Source organism: Dermacentor andersoni, chromosome 5 (genome assembly GCF_023375885.2).
Source record: "Dermacentor andersoni chromosome 5, qqDerAnde1_hic_scaffold, whole genome shotgun sequence".
NCBI classification, from domain to species: Eukaryota; Metazoa; Arthropoda; class Arachnida; order Ixodida; family Ixodidae; genus Dermacentor; species Dermacentor andersoni.
The window spans coordinates 6,278,475-6,297,120 of record NC_092818.1 but is presented as its reverse complement, the minus strand read 5'-3'; the positions used below and the strand labels follow the sequence as shown (position 1 = coordinate 6,297,120).

General features: G+C 44.1%; 1 protein-coding gene across 1 annotated transcript in view; it reads left to right on the top strand.

The window, feature by feature from the left end:
- Positions 1-18,646, top strand: part of LOC126529915 (uncharacterized) — a 934,270-nt gene that overhangs the window by 181,020 nt on the left and 734,604 nt on the right. The window contains exons 5-8 of the mRNA XM_050177364.3: positions 3,860-3,904; positions 6,643-6,711; positions 6,841-6,939; positions 10,820-10,864. Of these exons, the coding sequence (XP_050033321.1) occupies positions 3,860-3,904; positions 6,643-6,711; positions 6,841-6,939; positions 10,820-10,864 (258 nt within the window). The remainder of the gene's footprint in view (positions 1-3,859; positions 3,905-6,642; positions 6,712-6,840; positions 6,940-10,819; positions 10,865-18,646) is intronic.

Sequence of the window (18,646 nt, the reverse complement as noted above, 5' to 3'; positions counted from 1 at the left end):
TGCTTCCCATTCTCTGAAATCTCGAGCTCTTCATAACGACTTCTGTCGCGATTTAGGAGCTTATTAAGCGCACGCCAAATTAGGTCGCCTTTGGTATCAGCATCAATAAATGGCTTTTCCAGATACTCTTTTTTTGTATCTCGAAGAAACTTAGTTACGACGTTTCTGTATTTCTTAAATGCAGAAAGATCGTCCGGGCTTCTAGACTGCACAAAGTGAGAGTACAACTGGTTTTTTTTTTACGAATTAGCTTTAAACACTCATTTGTTAACCAGGTTCCCGTATCTTTCTAGATGTTTTTACGTTTTTTAATTTAAAACAACTTGTGTACGCATTTTTAATGATATGCATGAGCGCATCATAGGCCGTATCAGCATCGTTACACTCGGATACTGGTGCCCAGTTTACACTTCGAAGTTGGTTCCGAAAGTCAGTCATTGTTCTTGGATTTATTTCCTGCATGACGAAATATTTACATTGGTTTCGGCTCGCTTTAAGTGTGTTATTTTGTTTAGAAAAAATGTATATCGGCAAGTGATCACCTGGATCAGCGGCAATGATACCAGCATTGACATCTAGCATTGGGCTGTTCGTAATAAGTCGATAAGGGATTCAGACAGGCACGTGACTCGAGTGGGTGTTTGTATCACGTTGGCACAACCAAAAGAATCAAGGAGTAAGATCAGATTGCGGGAAACTGTATTCGATTGCAGTAAGTTTATGTTACACTCACCGCGTATGTTTATGCACAGTCTATTCTGGTAAGCATAACACAGTAATTGTTCTAAACTGACAAGAAATCTTTCACTATTACCATCAGGTGGTCGATACAAAACAGCGAAGACATAGGATCCACATTGTACCGTAAGCGCTTCGTAGTCCGGTGTGGTTTTTGAGAGATCTGCAATCAAGTCGCATGAAAGGCTTTCTGACACCATCTGCATCACACCTCTGCCTCGGCGGTTTGGTCTATTTAGAAAGAAGCTTTGGTATTTGGGCAAGGAAATGACATCATCTTTCGAGTTGTACCACGTCTCACTTATCATTATTATGTCAAACCTAAACGTGAATTCGTTAAGAAATGCTTCTATCTGATCGTGTTTATTACGGGCAGACTGAACATTAAAATGCAAAAAAGGTAAGAGAGTCGGCGTAACCAGGACGAACAAGGTTGCGTGGTACGGTCATAGCAAAATAAGATAGAAAAAGTGTTTGTTGCCAATCGCCACTAGCAGATTTTAGCTAGGTCTGCCTCGTATGTAATTTTAACAACACTAGACTCTTCCGTTTTTCGCGCGCATACTTTTCCGTCCCTCACCCATACAAAGCGCCATTTCATTTCCTTTTTCTTCGCCGAATTCATGCCAAGCAGTTGCTTTAGTTGAGGACACAAATGCTCGTTCACGAAGACAGACTGCTTGAAAGAAAAACCGATGTCTTTTGCGGTGATCCTTGCTTTTCGCGCTTTTTTGATCACAGCATCACGTTTCAACCGACGATTCAAAGACACTACTATGTTCTTAACAGTATCAGAATTCCGCACAGGAACGCGATGGCAAGCATCAATATCTTGCTCAGTTATCGGCGCGCCAAGCACTTCCCCGACCTTCTGCAGAACGTTCCCAAGGTTCTCATTCTGCAAGCAAGGAACACCTTTCACCTCAATGTTCCTATTTCTCGAATATTGATCCTGTGTCACTATCTTTAATGAGTTCTGACACACTTGCTTTCTCAGCTTCTCAAATTCTTGCAGAAGAGGCTCCTGTGCTGCTTTTAGGTTGGTATTTTCCTTTCTAAGTTCTTTACATTCTAGTTTCAGAGGCTCATACTGTCCACTAGTAAATTCTGCACTTTGCCTGAGCTCTCGAAGTTCCTTACGGAACTCACGTTTGAGATCCGCTATTTCCCGTTTAATTTCGTCATTTCCCATTTTGGGCAACAGCAGAAACACACGGGAAACAAGCAAAAAGTGCGAGCACCTCAGACAAAACTTGGCAGCAGGGCAGCAGAGCAGAAAAGCAGACTATAAGCAATAGAAAAAAATGATTTCCAACCTGCAGAATAGATGAAACGTAAGTGTCGGCTCCTGCCGCTGCCCCTGCTGCCAAATGACGGCGAAGGGCTAGCAATGCTCCTTATAAAGGGCTTGCAGAGCAACCGACATGACGTAGATCCACGTGGCTCCCACAATCAGTCATAGGCGATCCAGGCAGTCCAGGCAGGCAGCGATGCAGCCGCACTCAAAGTCACGATGCAACCGCCCACCGTCTTCTTGAAGGTCGTTGAGCGTCTGCAGAAATCTGCAGAATAGATGAAACGTAAGTGTCGGCTCCTGCCGCTGCCCCTGCTGCCAAATCATCAGCGAATCGCAAGGTACTAAGGTATTCTTCATTAATTCTTATCCCCAATTCTTCCCAATCTAGGTCTCTGAATACCTCGTGTAAACGCGCTGTGAATAGCATTGGAGAGATCGTATCTCCCTGCCACACGCCTTTCTTTATTGGGATTTCGTAGCTTTCTTTATGGAGGACTGCGGTGGCTGTGGAGCCGCTATAGATATCTTTCAGTATATTTACATAGGGCTCGCCTACACCCTGATTCCGTAATGCCTCCATGACTGCTGAGGTTTTGACTGAATCAAACACTTTCTCGTAATCAATGAAAGGGTTGGTCATACTCCACATATTTCTGTATCACCTGATTCATAGTGTGAATATGGTTTATTATTGACTAGCCTTTACGGAATCCAGCCTGGTCCTTTGGTTGACAGAAGTCTAAGGTGTTCCTGATTCTATTTGCGATTACCTTAGTAAATACTTTGTAGGCAACGAACAATAAGCTGATCGGTCTAATTTTTCAAGTCTTTGGCGTCCCCTTTCTTATGCATTAGGATTATGTTAGCGTTCTTCCAAGTTTCCGGTACGCTCGAAGTAATGAGGCATTCCGTATACAAGCGACCAGTTTTTACAACAATCTGCCCACCATCCTTCAACAAACCTGATCTTACCTAATCCTCCCCAGCTGCCTTCCCCCCTTTACATAGCACCCAAGGCTTTCTTTACTTCCTCCGGCGTCACTTGTGGGATTTCAAATTCATCTAGACTATTATCTCTTCCATTATCTTCAAGGATGCTAATGGTGCTATATAAATCTGTATAGAACTCCTCAGCCACTTGAACTATTTCTGCCATATTATTAATGATATTGCTGGCTTTGTCTCTTAAGCATTCATCTCATTCTTGCCTATCCCTAGTTTCTTCTTCACTGCTTTTAGGCTTTCTCCGTTCCTGAGAGCATGTTCAATTCTATCCATATTATACTTCTATATGTCAGCAGTCTTACGCTTGTTGATTAACTGGGAAACTTCTGCCAGTTATATTCTAGCTGAAGGGTGAGAGACTTTGATACATTGGCGTTTCTTGATCAGATGTTTCGTCTCCTGCGATAACTTACTGGCATCCCGTCTAGCGGAGTTACCGCCGACTTATATTGCACACTCCTTAATGATGTCCATACGATGATCGTTCATATCTTCAACACTAAGGCCCTCTTCCTGAGTTAAAACCGAATACCTGTTCTGTAGCTTGATCCGGAATTCCTCTTTTTCCCTCTTACCGTTAACTCATTGATCGGCTGTACCACTTTCTTCGGTTCCCTCCTCAAGTCTAGGCTAATTCGAGTTCTTACCATCCATTGGTCACTGCAGCGAACCTTGCCGAGCAATTTTAGCGCCCATGAACTTTATACGGAACCTCACGGGAATGCCGTCAGCAGGAATCCGCCTGGGTGTCAATATAATTGCTATCAATATAAAATGCGACTACAAGCCTGACAAGCCCTTTTTTTCAAACCTGTACAGGGCCCACCTGGTGATCACGGATCGCCTGGTCGTCCCGGAGAACGTGTAAGTTGCCTAATTAACTGATTGCAACACTGATATCCCCAAGTTCTTTTTTTTTCCACTGCGATGATTCGCAATATGGCGGAGGGATACCTTTCTGCAAAATAGTGTTTGCGGGGGTGTGTGTGTGTGTGGGCGCCATGTAAAAACAGAGTTCCAGGAACTCTCTTCGAGGGAGTATCTCCTTGTCCTATATTTGAATCCCTTTTAGAGAGTAAATCGACCCCCTTTGAGACAGACTCAAATAACTCTCCTTCACAGAGTTTTATTACTCAACCGCAAGGAAATGCCAGTATTCTTGCGCCGAGTGCCAATACGCTCCCCAGAAGGGCAACAGTGCTCTCCCAGAACGAGTGCTTCTACTCCTCGAAACCGGCTACTTTTACTGCTCCAAACAGAGTGCTCGTACTCCTAACCGAGAGATTGTACTCCGTCAAAACAAAGTGCTAGGACTCTTCCCAATAGTATGAAGGCGCTCATGATGTAGAGCCGTGAACGCGTTGCAAGGGATTCGCAGTACTTACATTTGGGGAATATTTGATTCCTTTATAAACAGCTCTTGCACTTATGCTTGGTGAATTGGATCTCCAGTCGCCGAGTTAGTCAAATGTAACATTTTTTCTCTTAAAAGGTAAAAATCTTTATTGATCAGTCAAAAGAAAACTGAATAATAATTTGGGAAACATACTGACAAAATGATATCAGATAACAATAACGCCCATAAACTTTACAACACATCTTGTAATAAAACATAAGCAAATTCGCTAAAGTTTCATCTGTATATCAGTGAAGAAATATCCTTTATTTTGAATTGGCTCCATTTTTCAATAATAAAGTATACAATGACAAGTTAAACATAGAACAAACGGAGGCAAACTCCCAAAGTATTGGCACTACGATCTAAGAGATATATGCAGCAAATTAATCGTCAGCAAGCGCATTTCTATTACAAAACGCATGCACTTATGTGGCTGAGGTTACCAGATGAGCTGCTAAGCATGAGGCTGGTAAGGCAGATAAATTGTGCAAGAAGATTTTTAGTGTCATATTCTAGGACAGCAGCTCGTTTGATAACGTCCCGTACAACGTATGGATGTCCCTGATTGAAAGTACAGTGCATTTGCAAACGTGTCATATATTCTCATGTAAGGCCGCAGGTCCAGCTTTCGTTATAAATATTTCACATAAAGTTATTCATGTATGGGCTGCTCCCCATTGTTTCTAAGCGTGTGTTGTTGTGGTTTTGCAGCAATATCCCGCCCAACCTCAAAGCGGCCCAGAGGCGTACCATATTTCCCATTCGGTTGGCATCCTCACGAAAGTACTTTCCTGTTGATGTTGTGATTGATTCATTCCAGTTTCTCACAAATAAAGAAAATTAGGTTTACAACATTATTTAGTCTGTAGCAAATTAGTGTAAAACTGCAAGCAGCAATGGCATTACATAATTGTGCATGAAATTTCTTGTCATATATGGTAGCTTTTCATTCCACATAACGGCATGAACGTTATAATTCTGAGGAGCGGCTTGCTTAATTACATAGTCAATTATTGTGATTAGCTGAAAATGCAATCTAACTAAAGTATAGCATGGCTGCAGATGTGAACCAAAAATCAGATATCATCAATATGATGCATCAGATGCGACATAAGCATAAGTACTGGCAGGGCACTGCTCGAAAAATACGTAGAAGCAAATTACAAACTGAGAAAGGCACAATCCTGTTTTACATATCCCTTCTATGCACGTAGATTTTGCGTGCAGCTATGCATTTACTTGCACAATGAGCCAACTGAGACCAAACCTTTTTCCTTACGCGGTGGTTAAGGCATGCTAAACCAAGAAAAATTATCGCGATTCACAGAATCGCATCTTCGTCTCAAAACAAGCATATATATGTGAACAAGTATATATATCATTGTCTCTTCACGAGAATGAGTTTAGTTTCCTGGCTGATAGGATATCATTGGCTTTGTTTCTATCTCACGTGTCCTCACCTGTGTATGTTCTTGTTCGCATGCCTGATTATATAGAAGTGAAACATCGTCGTGAAACAACAAAAATAAAGGTCAGTTGTGAATGTGCGCCTGTCCGTTGTCTTTTAGTACGTTGTCCCTGGCCTATTTTTCTGCCTAAAATGCTTTCTAGAAGGACACGTACCTCAGGTCGTGCGACAGTGTCGCCCTCACATTGCATGGTTGTGTTCTGCACCTGCGGCCGTATGCAATTTCTGCACTGCTTACCTACCGTGCAGCATCCATGACGCTCGTTCTCATAAATGTGGTCGTTCGTAGAAATCGCGCAATCGTCGCCACTATCATCTTCATCCTGCTGCTCTCGTGACGCACATGCGCTCTCGCTTTAATTCAAGTTCACTTTACTCGTGTCCCACAAACTAATACTGTATTAAACCAAACATATAGGCCAACCTGGTAACTATTTGCGGAACTGCTAACAATGATGCATAGCTTGCGAAATACTTCGCATAACGTCGGTTGTCGCCATGCGTGGAATCGGCATAATTTTTATTTCTCCCTGCACACCTCTGCCCGGTTACAGACCGCCCGCTACGTCTGTTTATACTCCGCGTGACGCCGGCGCCACACGACAAACCAATGTTAGGCAAAGAAAGCATGAGGTTACTGAGATGAAGCACACAGCTGACACGTCGCCTGCCACATGCTTAGGATTGTTCCCTAGCGAGAACGCTCCACCTTGCGCCCCGTCTGTTGCGTCGCAGGGCTCTCCCGGCGAACCTGGTGGGCACGGCTTCCCTGGCAGCCCTGGGCCCCCGGGACCACCGGCAGATGTAAGTACATCAGTCCTCAGGGAACTTCCTTAGAAGCGGAATTTGGGTGTCGGGACTCCGACATTGCGATAACATCTGTTATGGCCTTCCCTTTGAAGTAAAGGAGGCGGCGTGCGCCTGCCTTTGCAGCTTTCGCAGTGGTTTCACCAGCTATCTCTTCAACAAGGGCCTCTCGGTGGAGATAAAGGACCAGCTCCTGATGCTTTCCAGTTTATGCAAGCCTCTGTGGTAAGATAAATACCTGACTCGAAGCCTCCACCCTGAAGGGGCCCATTTTGTTTCTCAGGTACTGTCTATTATATATGAGCAACATGTAAGAAGGCGCCACGTCAGGGTAGGGACATGAATGCAGCTTTTTGAGGAAAAGACGTGGACGAAGAAGAGGCTGAGACACATGAGCGCGGACTTACAACATCGTTTTATTTTGTAGAAAGTGACCACATATCTGTGGTCACACATGTTTTTCCCAGCCTCTTCTTTGTCCTCGTCTTGTGCGCAGAAAGCTGCATTCATGTCCTACCAACATGCCCAAACAGTCACCTCAGGGTAGGGAAACTGCAACAAAATTAAACGTCACGTAACACATAATATTGATTTCTATAACACGTACATAGTGTACACAAGCTCACACTGGCCACGCAGAGGGCTGTATGCGGTCCAACACAAGACATAATTTTAGAAATACCTGGTATTCTATGCATTGTGGCCTCGCTCACGTAACACTGTCATACAGCGTTAAATGGTCACTGAACTTGCTGAGTTTTCTGGCGCACTTTCATGAAAAAACAAGGAACACAAAAAGCTTCGGAAAATCGTCCTGGCTGCAGGATGTTAAAGTTATTTTTAAAATGAAATAGAATCCAATGCGAACAAAGAACAGGACAAGAGAGCAGCAGGCGGCGTTGGCAGCGTCTCAACCAGAGTAGCCTAGGCAATCTTGAGCTCACGCCTACCGGACAACCGGCGGTGTGGCTTCAGCGCGAGGCATTCTTCTTCATTACAATCACCCCGCAACGGTTTTGAAAACTTTCCTTCGTCTTTTTGTCACGGATGCCTGTAAGGTCGTCTGCAGCGCAAAGCTGTTAGCTCTGCTTTCAGTGTTCTCAGCAGCCTGCCCGAGCGTTGCAGGCAAAAAAAAAAAAAAAGCTGCGACAATTTTTTTTTTTTTTTGCATATGGAGGTTGTTTAGGCTTTTTGCTAAACTGCCAAGCTCCACAATCAGTGGCGGTGATTACAGGGTTGGAGCAGCGTTTCCTGCTCTGTTCGGAGTAAGCGTGCACCTATGACAGAGTGACGGCGCGAGTTGCGTATTCCAATAGGAGATCGAGAACAGACTTGCAGTGGCAATCACTCCGTGCAGCAGTCGAAGCTGTTCCAGCAAAACGGCGGAGTGGACCGAAACTCCTTCAAGCGTGCATTTTCCTTCGCGCATTTCCGGCCGGCCGCCACATTATTGGTAATGCCGGATGCAATGGACGACTCGTCGCGGCGCGCTGCGTTGCTTTCGATGCTCGATAGTGACAGCCCCAACTCTAATTCCTCGAGTTCTGATGCGTGCGACGAATTGGATGAGAAAGGCGAGGCGAAAGCCGCTACTTTTGAGCGGGAATTCCATAGGATGTTTCTCTCGCCCGCAATGAGCCCCAAAGTTGTCGGTTCTATCGACAATATTGTTCAGCAGTACATCGAAACCCAAGACCGAGCACAGGCAGTCAGATATATGTGTATTGTGATCTTGAGGAAGAAATTACGCCTATTTCGGCAATATTTGTAGGAGCATGGCGCAGCGTCACCAGAAAAAGGGAATGGAGAGAGAAGGAAGTAAGAGATGGCAGACTCGAGCGCATTCGGAAGCAGCCGACGGGACTAAAAAAAGCTACGTGGGGGGCGCTCATAGGGCAGCAGGCACATGACCCCGGCAGCGAGCTGAGCATGACCGTACGCAGGGTATCCTGGGTAACTCAATATCCAGTCGAGAACTGTCATGGAATATGAACCAGCAGCATGGTTCGTATTACGATCGCGCATTTGGGAGCGTTAGTCTACGTCAGAGAGAGGTGCTCGCTCCCGGATTGGCTCAGCTGCTCCAACTGCGCCATAGGAATTCACCATAGATCGCACTTACTACGCAGGCTCTAGGAGCAGTAGACGTTGTCACTTTAGTGCTGAGTGGCCGACCTTCTTCGTAGCTACGCATTACACCAGTGCCTTAATCGGAGAGACCACATAGGAAAATAGTTTTCGTCGAGTTTTGTCTCGTTGCATAGGAGCCACGTGCCATGCCTGCATAAAGGAATTCAGATTTCGCCAGCACAGAGTTTAAAACCAATGCAACCGTCGCTGCACGCATGGCACCTGTGACTTAAAATTGACCTAACCCTTATTTTAGAAAAGAACAAATATGTTCAATATCGCTTAAAAGATAGTGATGGGCTTGTTGGTGAACCGTGACACTCAAGAAGCGCACTTACGTCTAACACGTACACGCACACATGGAAAGGAAACACACAGGCACCTGTGTATGTCCTTTATATGTGTGCTTGCACGTTTCAGATGTAAGTGCGCTGCTTCAATATGTTAAATATCCACTGGTGTAGCGAGTAGTCGCGAACTTTGTGGACACATAGTACTAATAGTTTCTTCTTTCTAGCGTAGGCGAGAGTTCTCTCCCAGTGCGGCAAAATACGAGACAAATTTTTACCAGGTACAACACTTTGCTTCTGTGAAATGTAGCCTATATGTAAGGATTGGGCATGAATTAAATTTTTAGCCGACATAGTTAGCAATATTAATTCGATGAGGAATGCGATTATGCGTTTTTCTGAATTGACGTACGAAGGCGGAAAAAATAAAACCGGTGATTTGGCATGATAAATACACTTTGAAGAAAGGAAAAAGTTGTCTATATGAGTTAATAGTTGCCTTTGTTTTAGTTCAATGATATTGTGCGCGAAAGAGCGTTCATTCCTCTGAAAGTCAGTGAACCGCAATCACATTTCCAAGTAGGGAGCCAAAAAGCTTGGAAACGTTCCCTGGCAGTAGACAGTTTCTTTGGCTGTTATCATCCATGCCAGCTGCAGAGAACACATGCGCGCATGTCGTCGGACTCAGGATTACCGTCATTACAGCAGACCTTATGTCTGGTAGAAGGCAGGTTGTGCGCTGGCCACCACTGCAAGAAGACGCGGTTAGATCCTTCCGGTATCGAGCAACAAGGGAACACCTGACTTGGCCCGTTTCTTTATCGTTTTCCGCTGAAAGCGAGTATTTCCTTTTTTTTTTCCTCGGGGTACATTCGATAAGTTCAACCGATGATTCATTGGCATTGGCCTCGAAAGGTGTCTTCACACGTTCTCGCGGTGATACTTCTCGGTGCAATTGAAGCTATAGAATTTTGGACCGAGACAACTAGCTAGCTCGTAGTCATCTTAGTCTTGCCACGGAAGAAGTTGCTCTTCAACGCAGCATAGCAGCACCGCATTGGCATAGTAGAAAAACGCCGGGTAGCTTTCGTTCTTTGTAATTGATTTCTTGGGTAGTTTGAAGCCGAGATCAATACGTACCGAGTCACAGAATTTTATCTTTCTCCCTTAAAGAGCTTCATCACGTCAAAAAGAGGACGTGAAGTGGGAACATGTCCCACTGCACATCACTGAAGTTTGGAGGCTTGCCGCTACTTTGGCCTTCTGTGGTGTGGCGCGTGGACTTGTTTAAGTAAAACCAGGCTGATTATCATTTTGTACATGCTGTCCCAGATTGTGGCAACGTTCCGCTGGAACATTTGCCACAAGTGCAGCACGCATGTGTAAGTTCAATTGCAACTGGTGCCCTGCATTTCCGTTGAACAACAGAAAGGGGGGGGGGGGGGGGGGGGGCTTCACTGCCAGTACTTGCCTCAATTTATTCATGTGTGCTTAAACGAGCAATCACGTTAAAAAATTGGCGCGATTAAGTGTTTCATCTAATAATAGAAAGTCAATCGATCTATTTCTCAGGCGTAGCCTTTGGTATAAAAGCAATGTTTACGCCAATGATAAGTGAAAGCATGTGAGAGTGACGCAGTAAACTTATTAAAACAATCTTTTACCACCTTACCAACAAATCGCAGGGACCTGTCGGACCGCGTGGAATACCAGGGCCTCAAGGACCTCCAGTAAGTCGCTTAATTTATTGCGTTACTGCCCAGTGCTTGCATAAACATATATCTGCGGATGTATGCCACCCTTTTACCCTAATTGCACACAGTAGGCTCTTGTACCACTCATTCAGTGATGTGTTGCGAGCGGTAGCCTGCTTTCGAAGTCATCTCAGTGCAAGATTCGGTAGTTTGTACGCCCAGAGCACTGGGCATAGATGCGCAAACTAGCCCGAACAGCACTTTCAATAAAAAAATTCTTCAAACAAGGTGGCCTTTGCTACGTGAGATTAGAAGTTGGATAAACACGAGCGAATTTGCGACCACATGACTTGAGTTTTCTAAGCACTCCACGCCAAGGAGGACAATGTCGCCTTTAACAAAAAGATATGTGCCTATCAAAACGTCGGCCAGCCCTTCTGTGGCACTTTGGTTCTGTTTATCCAGATTTTATGGCATCTGTCGACCGGCATCTCGACGTTTGTTTACTAATTGTGGCCATTCTAAACTGACAAGCGCGGTGTAAGGTTATGCACACCTGGTTATGATCACAAAGAGGTGGAGGAGACAAACGAGAGGAAAAACAGGGAGGTTAGCCAGTGTAAGTACCGGCTGGCTACCCTGTGCTGGGGAAAGGGGTAAAGGGAATAAAAGGAGAAAGAAGAAGAAGAGGGAAAAAAATGGAAAAAAAGAAAATGATCACGAATGCAAAGTATTACAACCATCTTGTGCCTTGAAACTGCCGTAAATCCAAACAAAAGCCCGGGCGCCTTGTCGGACAAGTAACTATTTTCTTTGTCAACAAAGGTGAGAACCTGCGTCACCGTCGCACGAGGGGCGCACGCAAGCTAGCTCGCAGCGGCACTATGCAATTACAGTATATAGGACCCACAACGCGTAAGAAGTCCGTGGCGACTCGCGCGTTTCTGGTGGTTTTGCTCCCTGCTTTGTGTTGTGTTTTTGTGAGCAACAGGCCTCAAATTCAGCATGCGGAAAAACAAAAGACGAGTTGCGGGAGATGGGAGATTTGCGAAGCCGCATTCCCATCTCCTCAGCCTTGTGATGTCGTACATATCGGGAAAAATAAGACTAAAAAAGAAAGGGGCTGGTCACGGGGGCTCCTAAATGACCGGAGGGGAAGCTTGCGCCATGACCTCTCTACATTTTATTGAAACTTAATAAATGTATGAATGTTAGCTGCTGAAATCAGTATTTGATTATGAGGCACGCCGTATAGTGAGAGACTTGGGATGAATGTTGACTGGGATTCTTTAACGTGCAAAGAGTGCGCGGTAGACGGAGGCCTTTACTCCCATCACTCCCGTCTTAATGCGCACCGCACCCTCGGTCAGCGCAACGCCATAACCAGTCTACGTTTCATGTCCTTCGACTGCTACGAAACCATCTAAGAAAAAATATTGCAGAAGAAGGCTCTATGGACGGCGCTTCGAAAAATATAGCGCATAACCAAAATTTCCAGAGTGGCCTTCTGTCGGAAATAAAGACAAAGTATAGGAAACGTCAGAGAGGTGGTTATAGGCCACATATAAAGCCTAGTTCACATATGTAATTTATGTTTGAAACACCCCTGCCTTTGTAAGCAAGAACTTGAGAAAAGATAGACGATTACCGCTCGCCGAAAGTGACACACAACCCAGAACTTTGAAAACGTTGCGGCTTTTGGCATGCAAGATTAGGATGCGATCAAGGCAGAAAGCTGGGCTACTTGGCACCTTCGCTCGAAGCAAAAACCTCAGTTGATGTTTAGCGCTCGTCCTGTCGTCTTCGCTGTCTGTGTCCCTGCTATTTTGCTCTAGTCTTTTGAATAATGATTAGGATGCGGCACTTGCGGCCGTGTCCTGAGATTGCCACGTGCAGTCGTCGCACGTTTAAGGTTTACTTGAAGGCTGGTATTAAAGTTGAATGAAGAAGAATTCCAATCGCAAGTCAGCCTCTAGAGTCTGTAGAGCAGTACGTTGATCTAGGACAATGTGTTTTCTTTACATATATATATATATATATATATATATATATATATATATATATATATATATATATATATATATATATATATATATATATATATATACAGTAATCTCTCAGTTGTACAAACGTCGTTTTATCGAATATTTCAGTTTAACGAACTCGCTCAGAGGACCAAGGCTTATTTTTACGACCCACGTGGTGTGTTTTTCATCGGCTCCGTTCAGCCTTCCAGTTTTAAATAACAACGGCAATTCGCGTGCCCACTTTCGAGATGAGTGTGACGAAACGGAAACGGTTGTCTCTCTCGGACAAGCTGGAAATCCTTCAGCGCCTGGACAATGCTCCAAGACAAGTGGACGTTGCAAATGACTATGGAATTGCACCGTCCACGTTGTCAACGATTGTGAAACAAAAATCGAAGCTTGAAGGAGAAACTTCAATAAATCCCGCTAGGAAACGACTCTGCACGGGGTACTTCAAAGAAGTGGACGATGCCGTTGCAGTATGGCTTCGCGACTTACGATTTTAAAACATTCCAGTGTCTGACTGGATGATACAGGGCAAAGCGAAGGAATTTGCTCTTCTTCTGGACGTTCATGGCTTCGAAGCAAGCAGTGGATGGCTTACACGATTTCGGGATAGGCATGGAATCGCGTGGAAAGCGATTTCCGGCGAAAGCAACGATGTCGACCAAGAGGCAGCGAGAACCTGGAGGGATGAGGCTGTAGCTGAGGTTGTAGGGTACATTGGAAAGTTGAGAGACTTTGTGTCTCAACAGCAAGCTGTGCCAGAAGAAGTGTACAAAAACATTGACTCTTTGGACAGTTTTGTTACTTACCGTGCTTTAAAAGCACAAGTGCAGGAGAAGATTACAGATTTCTTTTCTAAGTGAGAAAGGCAGCATTATAACTGTTATGAACCTTGTACTTGTTGATACGTACAAATTCCATTTCACATATTTGTAACACTGTGGATCCCATGTCTTTTGCTCCATGAATTGCACTTCAATCTTTTAACTCTGTATGCCATGTCTTATGTTGGTCTAGTGAATATTCAGTTTAGTGAACTTTCAGTTGAGTGAACTATTTCGGTCGGTCCCTTGAAGTTCATTCAACTGAGAGTTCACTGTATATATATAGACGCTACAGTAGGGGTGCTACAATCTTGAAAAAGATACATTTTCTTTCACACTGCACCGTTGCTCAGACGTCCGTCGATTCCACTGAGCGTTAGTTTATACAACAACAACAAAAAAAAAAATAGAATTTGCGTACAGGTTTGTCCTGGCCTGGTGTTCCCTAATGTTGTACTTGTGGTCACTCGGTCCAGATATATAATTTGGCTCTTATAGGTAACTTTCGTTTTCAATTCCAGTTTTGTTATTAAACATTTGGCATAAAACTTTTACCACACTTTCTTTCCGCGGGATGAAAGTGGTTCTCAATTTAGATCTCTCTTCATTTCAGTGCAACTGTAGCTCATACCGTACCCACCCAAGAGGAACCTGGCTGCCCTGATCTGTTTTTTTTTCTAGTTTATTTATCAGACATGTTTGAGATGGCTCCCAAGAAGTACAGGCATATTCCAAGATAGGTCTTAAAGATGTTAGCTACGCCATGCTTCTAAGCGTTCAGTTTGCACATTTTAAGTTTTTATTTTTTTTTTATTTTTTTATTTTTTTTTATTTATTCAATACTGCCGGCCGCCTTTTGGTAGCCAGGGCAGGAGTGGGTACATGACGCTTTTCATATTAACGGTCCATCAAGAAAACAACAACAGTAACAGTTACGACAGAGAACCACATAGGCACACAGAAGATTACTGCGAAGCAAAGCAAACAAAACAAGATGCAAACGCGTTACATTCAAATAAAATAAAAAAAAACAAAAAAAAACAAACAAACAAAAAAAAACGAGCTCACAAAGGTTATTGGCTAGAACTGACTGCTGAAAAAAATGCATCGGGTGATGATAAGGTGGCCACATCGTAGGGCAACTTGTTCCAGTCTGCTATCGTTCTTGGAAAGAACGACAGCTTGTATGTGTTGGTTCTGCACTGAGGCATTATAATTGTTTTGTCGTGTTTGTGTCGAGTCTGTCGGGTTCTGTTGTACTGCATGTAAGTGTGGAAGTCTAATTTGGTATGATTATTAATTATTGCAAATAGCATCTTCAGACGGTGCATTTTTCGACGAGATTCCAAGGTAGGAAGACCGGAGCGGCTAAGAAGATCTGATATCGATACCTGTCTTCCGTAGGCGTGGTGTATAAATCGCAGTGCCTTTCTCTGAACCCCCTCGATACTTTTTACATTCGTTTTAGTGTGCGGGTCCCAGATCACGTCAGCATATTCCAGTAGGGGACGCACGAGCGAAGTATAAGCTACAAGTTTTGTTTTAGTGGTTGCATGTTTTAACCGGTGTCTTATTAACCATAGTCTTTCGGATGCCACTGAAACCATGTTTTTAATGTGGGGGCTCCAACTGAGGTTCGAGCTGATCGTTACGCCAAGATACTTAAATTGTTCTACTGGTTCTAGAGGAGCGCTATTAATTTTGTACGAATACTTCAGTGGATCTTTCTTTCGGGTTAAGGTCATTTGTTTGCATTTCGTGACATTTAATGTCATCGACCAGTTTTGGCACCAATTACTAACAGCACACAAGTAGTTATTTAGAACGAGCTGGTCACGTTCGGTGAGAATTGTGTGATAAATTACGCCGTCATCTGCGAAAAAACGGGCCAGCACAGGAGAGTCAAGTTTTAGGTCATTTAAATATATAAGAAAAAGAAGCGGCCCAAGTACTGAGACCTGTGGCACTCCTGAAAATACTGGAGCGATGGTTGAGCTTGAACTGGATATCTGGACGTACTGTTGCCGGTGAGATAGGTATGAATCAAGCCACTGTAAAATTTGTTGATTCTGTAAGATGTGTCTAAGTTTTAGCAGAAGTTTACTATGCAGTACGCGGTCGAAGGCTTTTTCAAAGTCCAGAAAAATGGCATCTATTTGTCCTGCTTTGTCAAGGGCTTTACAGAAATCATTGGTAGTGTGAATTAGCTGTGTCACAGTAGATAACCCGCGACGAAATCCATGTTGAGCTTCAGAAAAAAAATGATTGTCTTCCAAGAATGAGGCGATGTGTTTGAAAACAAAGTGTTCCATCACTTTACCTGCGGTGCACAACAAGCTAATTGGCCTGTAATTAGCGACATGGAGCTTGGTACCAGATTTGTGCACAGGAATAACCTTAGCCAGCTTCCAATCCCTGGGAACATCACCCTCTCGTAGACTAGTACGGAATATAATGAAGAGGAATTTTGAACACCATTCCGCGTATCTGGAAAGAAACGTGTTCGGAATATCATCTGGTCCAGATGATTTCTTTGTATTCAGGTGTAGAAGGGCGGAAAAAATCCCTTCTTCGCCTATGCTAAGATCGGGTACCTGGAAGCTGGTTGATCTGAAATTGGTAGACGGACCACCACCCCGCAGGAACACAGAAGAAAAATAGTCGTTGAACGTTGCCGCTATTTGTTGTCCGTCACTAGCGTCCACGTCATTTATTGTCAATTTGTGTATGGGGTCCTTTTTTTGAGCTAGATAAGTCCAGAATTTTCGCGGGTCATTAATGAGGAAGTTGTGCAGTTTTACGTTAATGAATTGGAATTTTGATTGTCGTATTTGATTTCTTAGCTCTCTACGAAGTGACGCCACAGTACTGTGTGCAGCCCTCGAAATGTTACGGGAAAGTCTGCTTACGCGACGTTTTAGGTGAATTATTTCTCGTGTAATCCATGGGCTGTGGCTATGAATTTTTTTTTTCTTCAGCGGGACGTACCGATGAATACACATATGTACCGTACGTTTAAAGTTCAACCACAATTCATTCGGACTTGTGTGGCCTTCACTGTGCCTTGCAAAAAAATTGTCGTATTCTTGTTCAAGAAGGTCTAAAATACTCTCGTCTTCAGCGTTATTGAAATCGTAAAATTTTTTTGTTGATTGGCGTGTGATTGGTCGTGCCATATTGGTTTTGAAAAGCACTAAATCGTGGTCGGATATACCAGGCATAATATTAACCGTGAAACCCAGCCTTTCAATAGCATCAGACACAAATACAAGGTCTAGAAGTGAGCCCGTGGTAGCAGTAACTCGCGATGGTTCAGCCACAACCTGCTTCAAATTAAAAGAAAAGGCAATATCGAGTAGCAAATCAGAATGCCGGCATGAAGATGAGACGCTCAAGGATTCCCAGTTGATTTTTGGCAAGTTAAAACCACAACACAAAATGACATGTGAATATCGCTTTTTGTGCTCATTCAAAAAGTCATACAGCGTCTCGAGCATACCTAGATCTGAATTTGGTGGCCTGTAAACGGCGCCAATAAAGGTGCTGTGTTTGCAAGTATGAAGTCGGATCCAGACCATTTCTATGCTAGTATGGTGTGGTACAAGCGTGTAATCTGTTCCTTTCTTTATCACAATGGCTACCCCACCCCCTCTAGAACTGCGGTCATGGCGGATAATTTCGTGCGAATGAGGTATCACATCCTTATCGGATATGTTATCATGGAGCCACGTTTCGGTGAGCACTGCAACATCAGGCTCATACGTTAAAAGAAGACCTTCGAAATCTTCTGTTTTATTCCGGATGCTGCGGGCATTAATGTTCAGAACAGAGAATTCGCTTTGAACTGTGTCTCTGTGACATAAATTGCGGCTCTTAAGCGGACTCTTATTTCCGAAGTTAGGCCGTCATTGTGAAGCTAGCGGGACTATTTTATCTTGAGTGTCGTCCCATTGGAACAGTTTACCATTAATTTTGATTTTGTCGAATGACAGCACGACCTTGGCACCTTTCTTCCTGTGTTCAGCAGCAGCAGCCCAGAGCTTCTTTCGGATTGATTGTACGCGCGGGGAGAAATCTTCCGATATGCTATAGGCTGTGCCTCTCAGTTTGTTACAATTCTTCAAAATATTGGCCTTATCTCTGCCATCCATAAGTTTAAATATGACGGGTCGGCATCTGCCCTCGGCTGGGCGGCCAATCCTGTGAATACGCTCGATAGCCACGTTTGGAACCTTTAGAGTGTCAGTCAGAATGTTTTTAGTCACGACTTGTTCGAGGGATTGCCAATTTTCTTCGGTCGATTCTTTTATGCCATATACAATCAAGTTCTCCCTTCTACTCCTATTCTCCAAGTCGTCTACTTTCAAAGCCAGTTTTTCGACTTCTGACTGAAGCTCGTCAACCTTGCTCGTGTAATTAGTCACCGTAGCAGAAATATCGTCAAGCTTCTTATCAATTGAAAACAGCTTATTACTTGTTTCGTTAATCTTGCTGTTAGTAGCTTGCACAGTGTGTTTAAGTTCAGGAATATCATCAATTAGGGTCTGAAGCATCTCTGCAGTAGACGGTCCCGGGTTAGTCTCTACGTCACCACAGTTAGGCAGTAGGTTCACAAAGCAATGGTAAATCGCAGTAAGCATATCACTCAAAGACCGTGGGCACGGCAGAAGCAAGAGGCAAACATTGTCACTGCGATAGGTATACGTTAGGCGATAGTCTCTCACCTGAACGAAAAACAGGAAAGGATTCGTGAGCGGCATTGTCGCTGTGCCCCTGCCGCGCCCACTGGCCGGAATCCGCGAAGTGGCCGGACCTTTATGCTGCCAAAACTCTGACGTAACCGATGACGGCGAGGAAAATCCGGCAAGTAACGGTGCCCATGTGCGCATGTCCGGGAGCATGTCACTGATATCGCATCTCTGTGGACTGGTAGGCCTGAAGATACAGTATTCCGTCGTCTC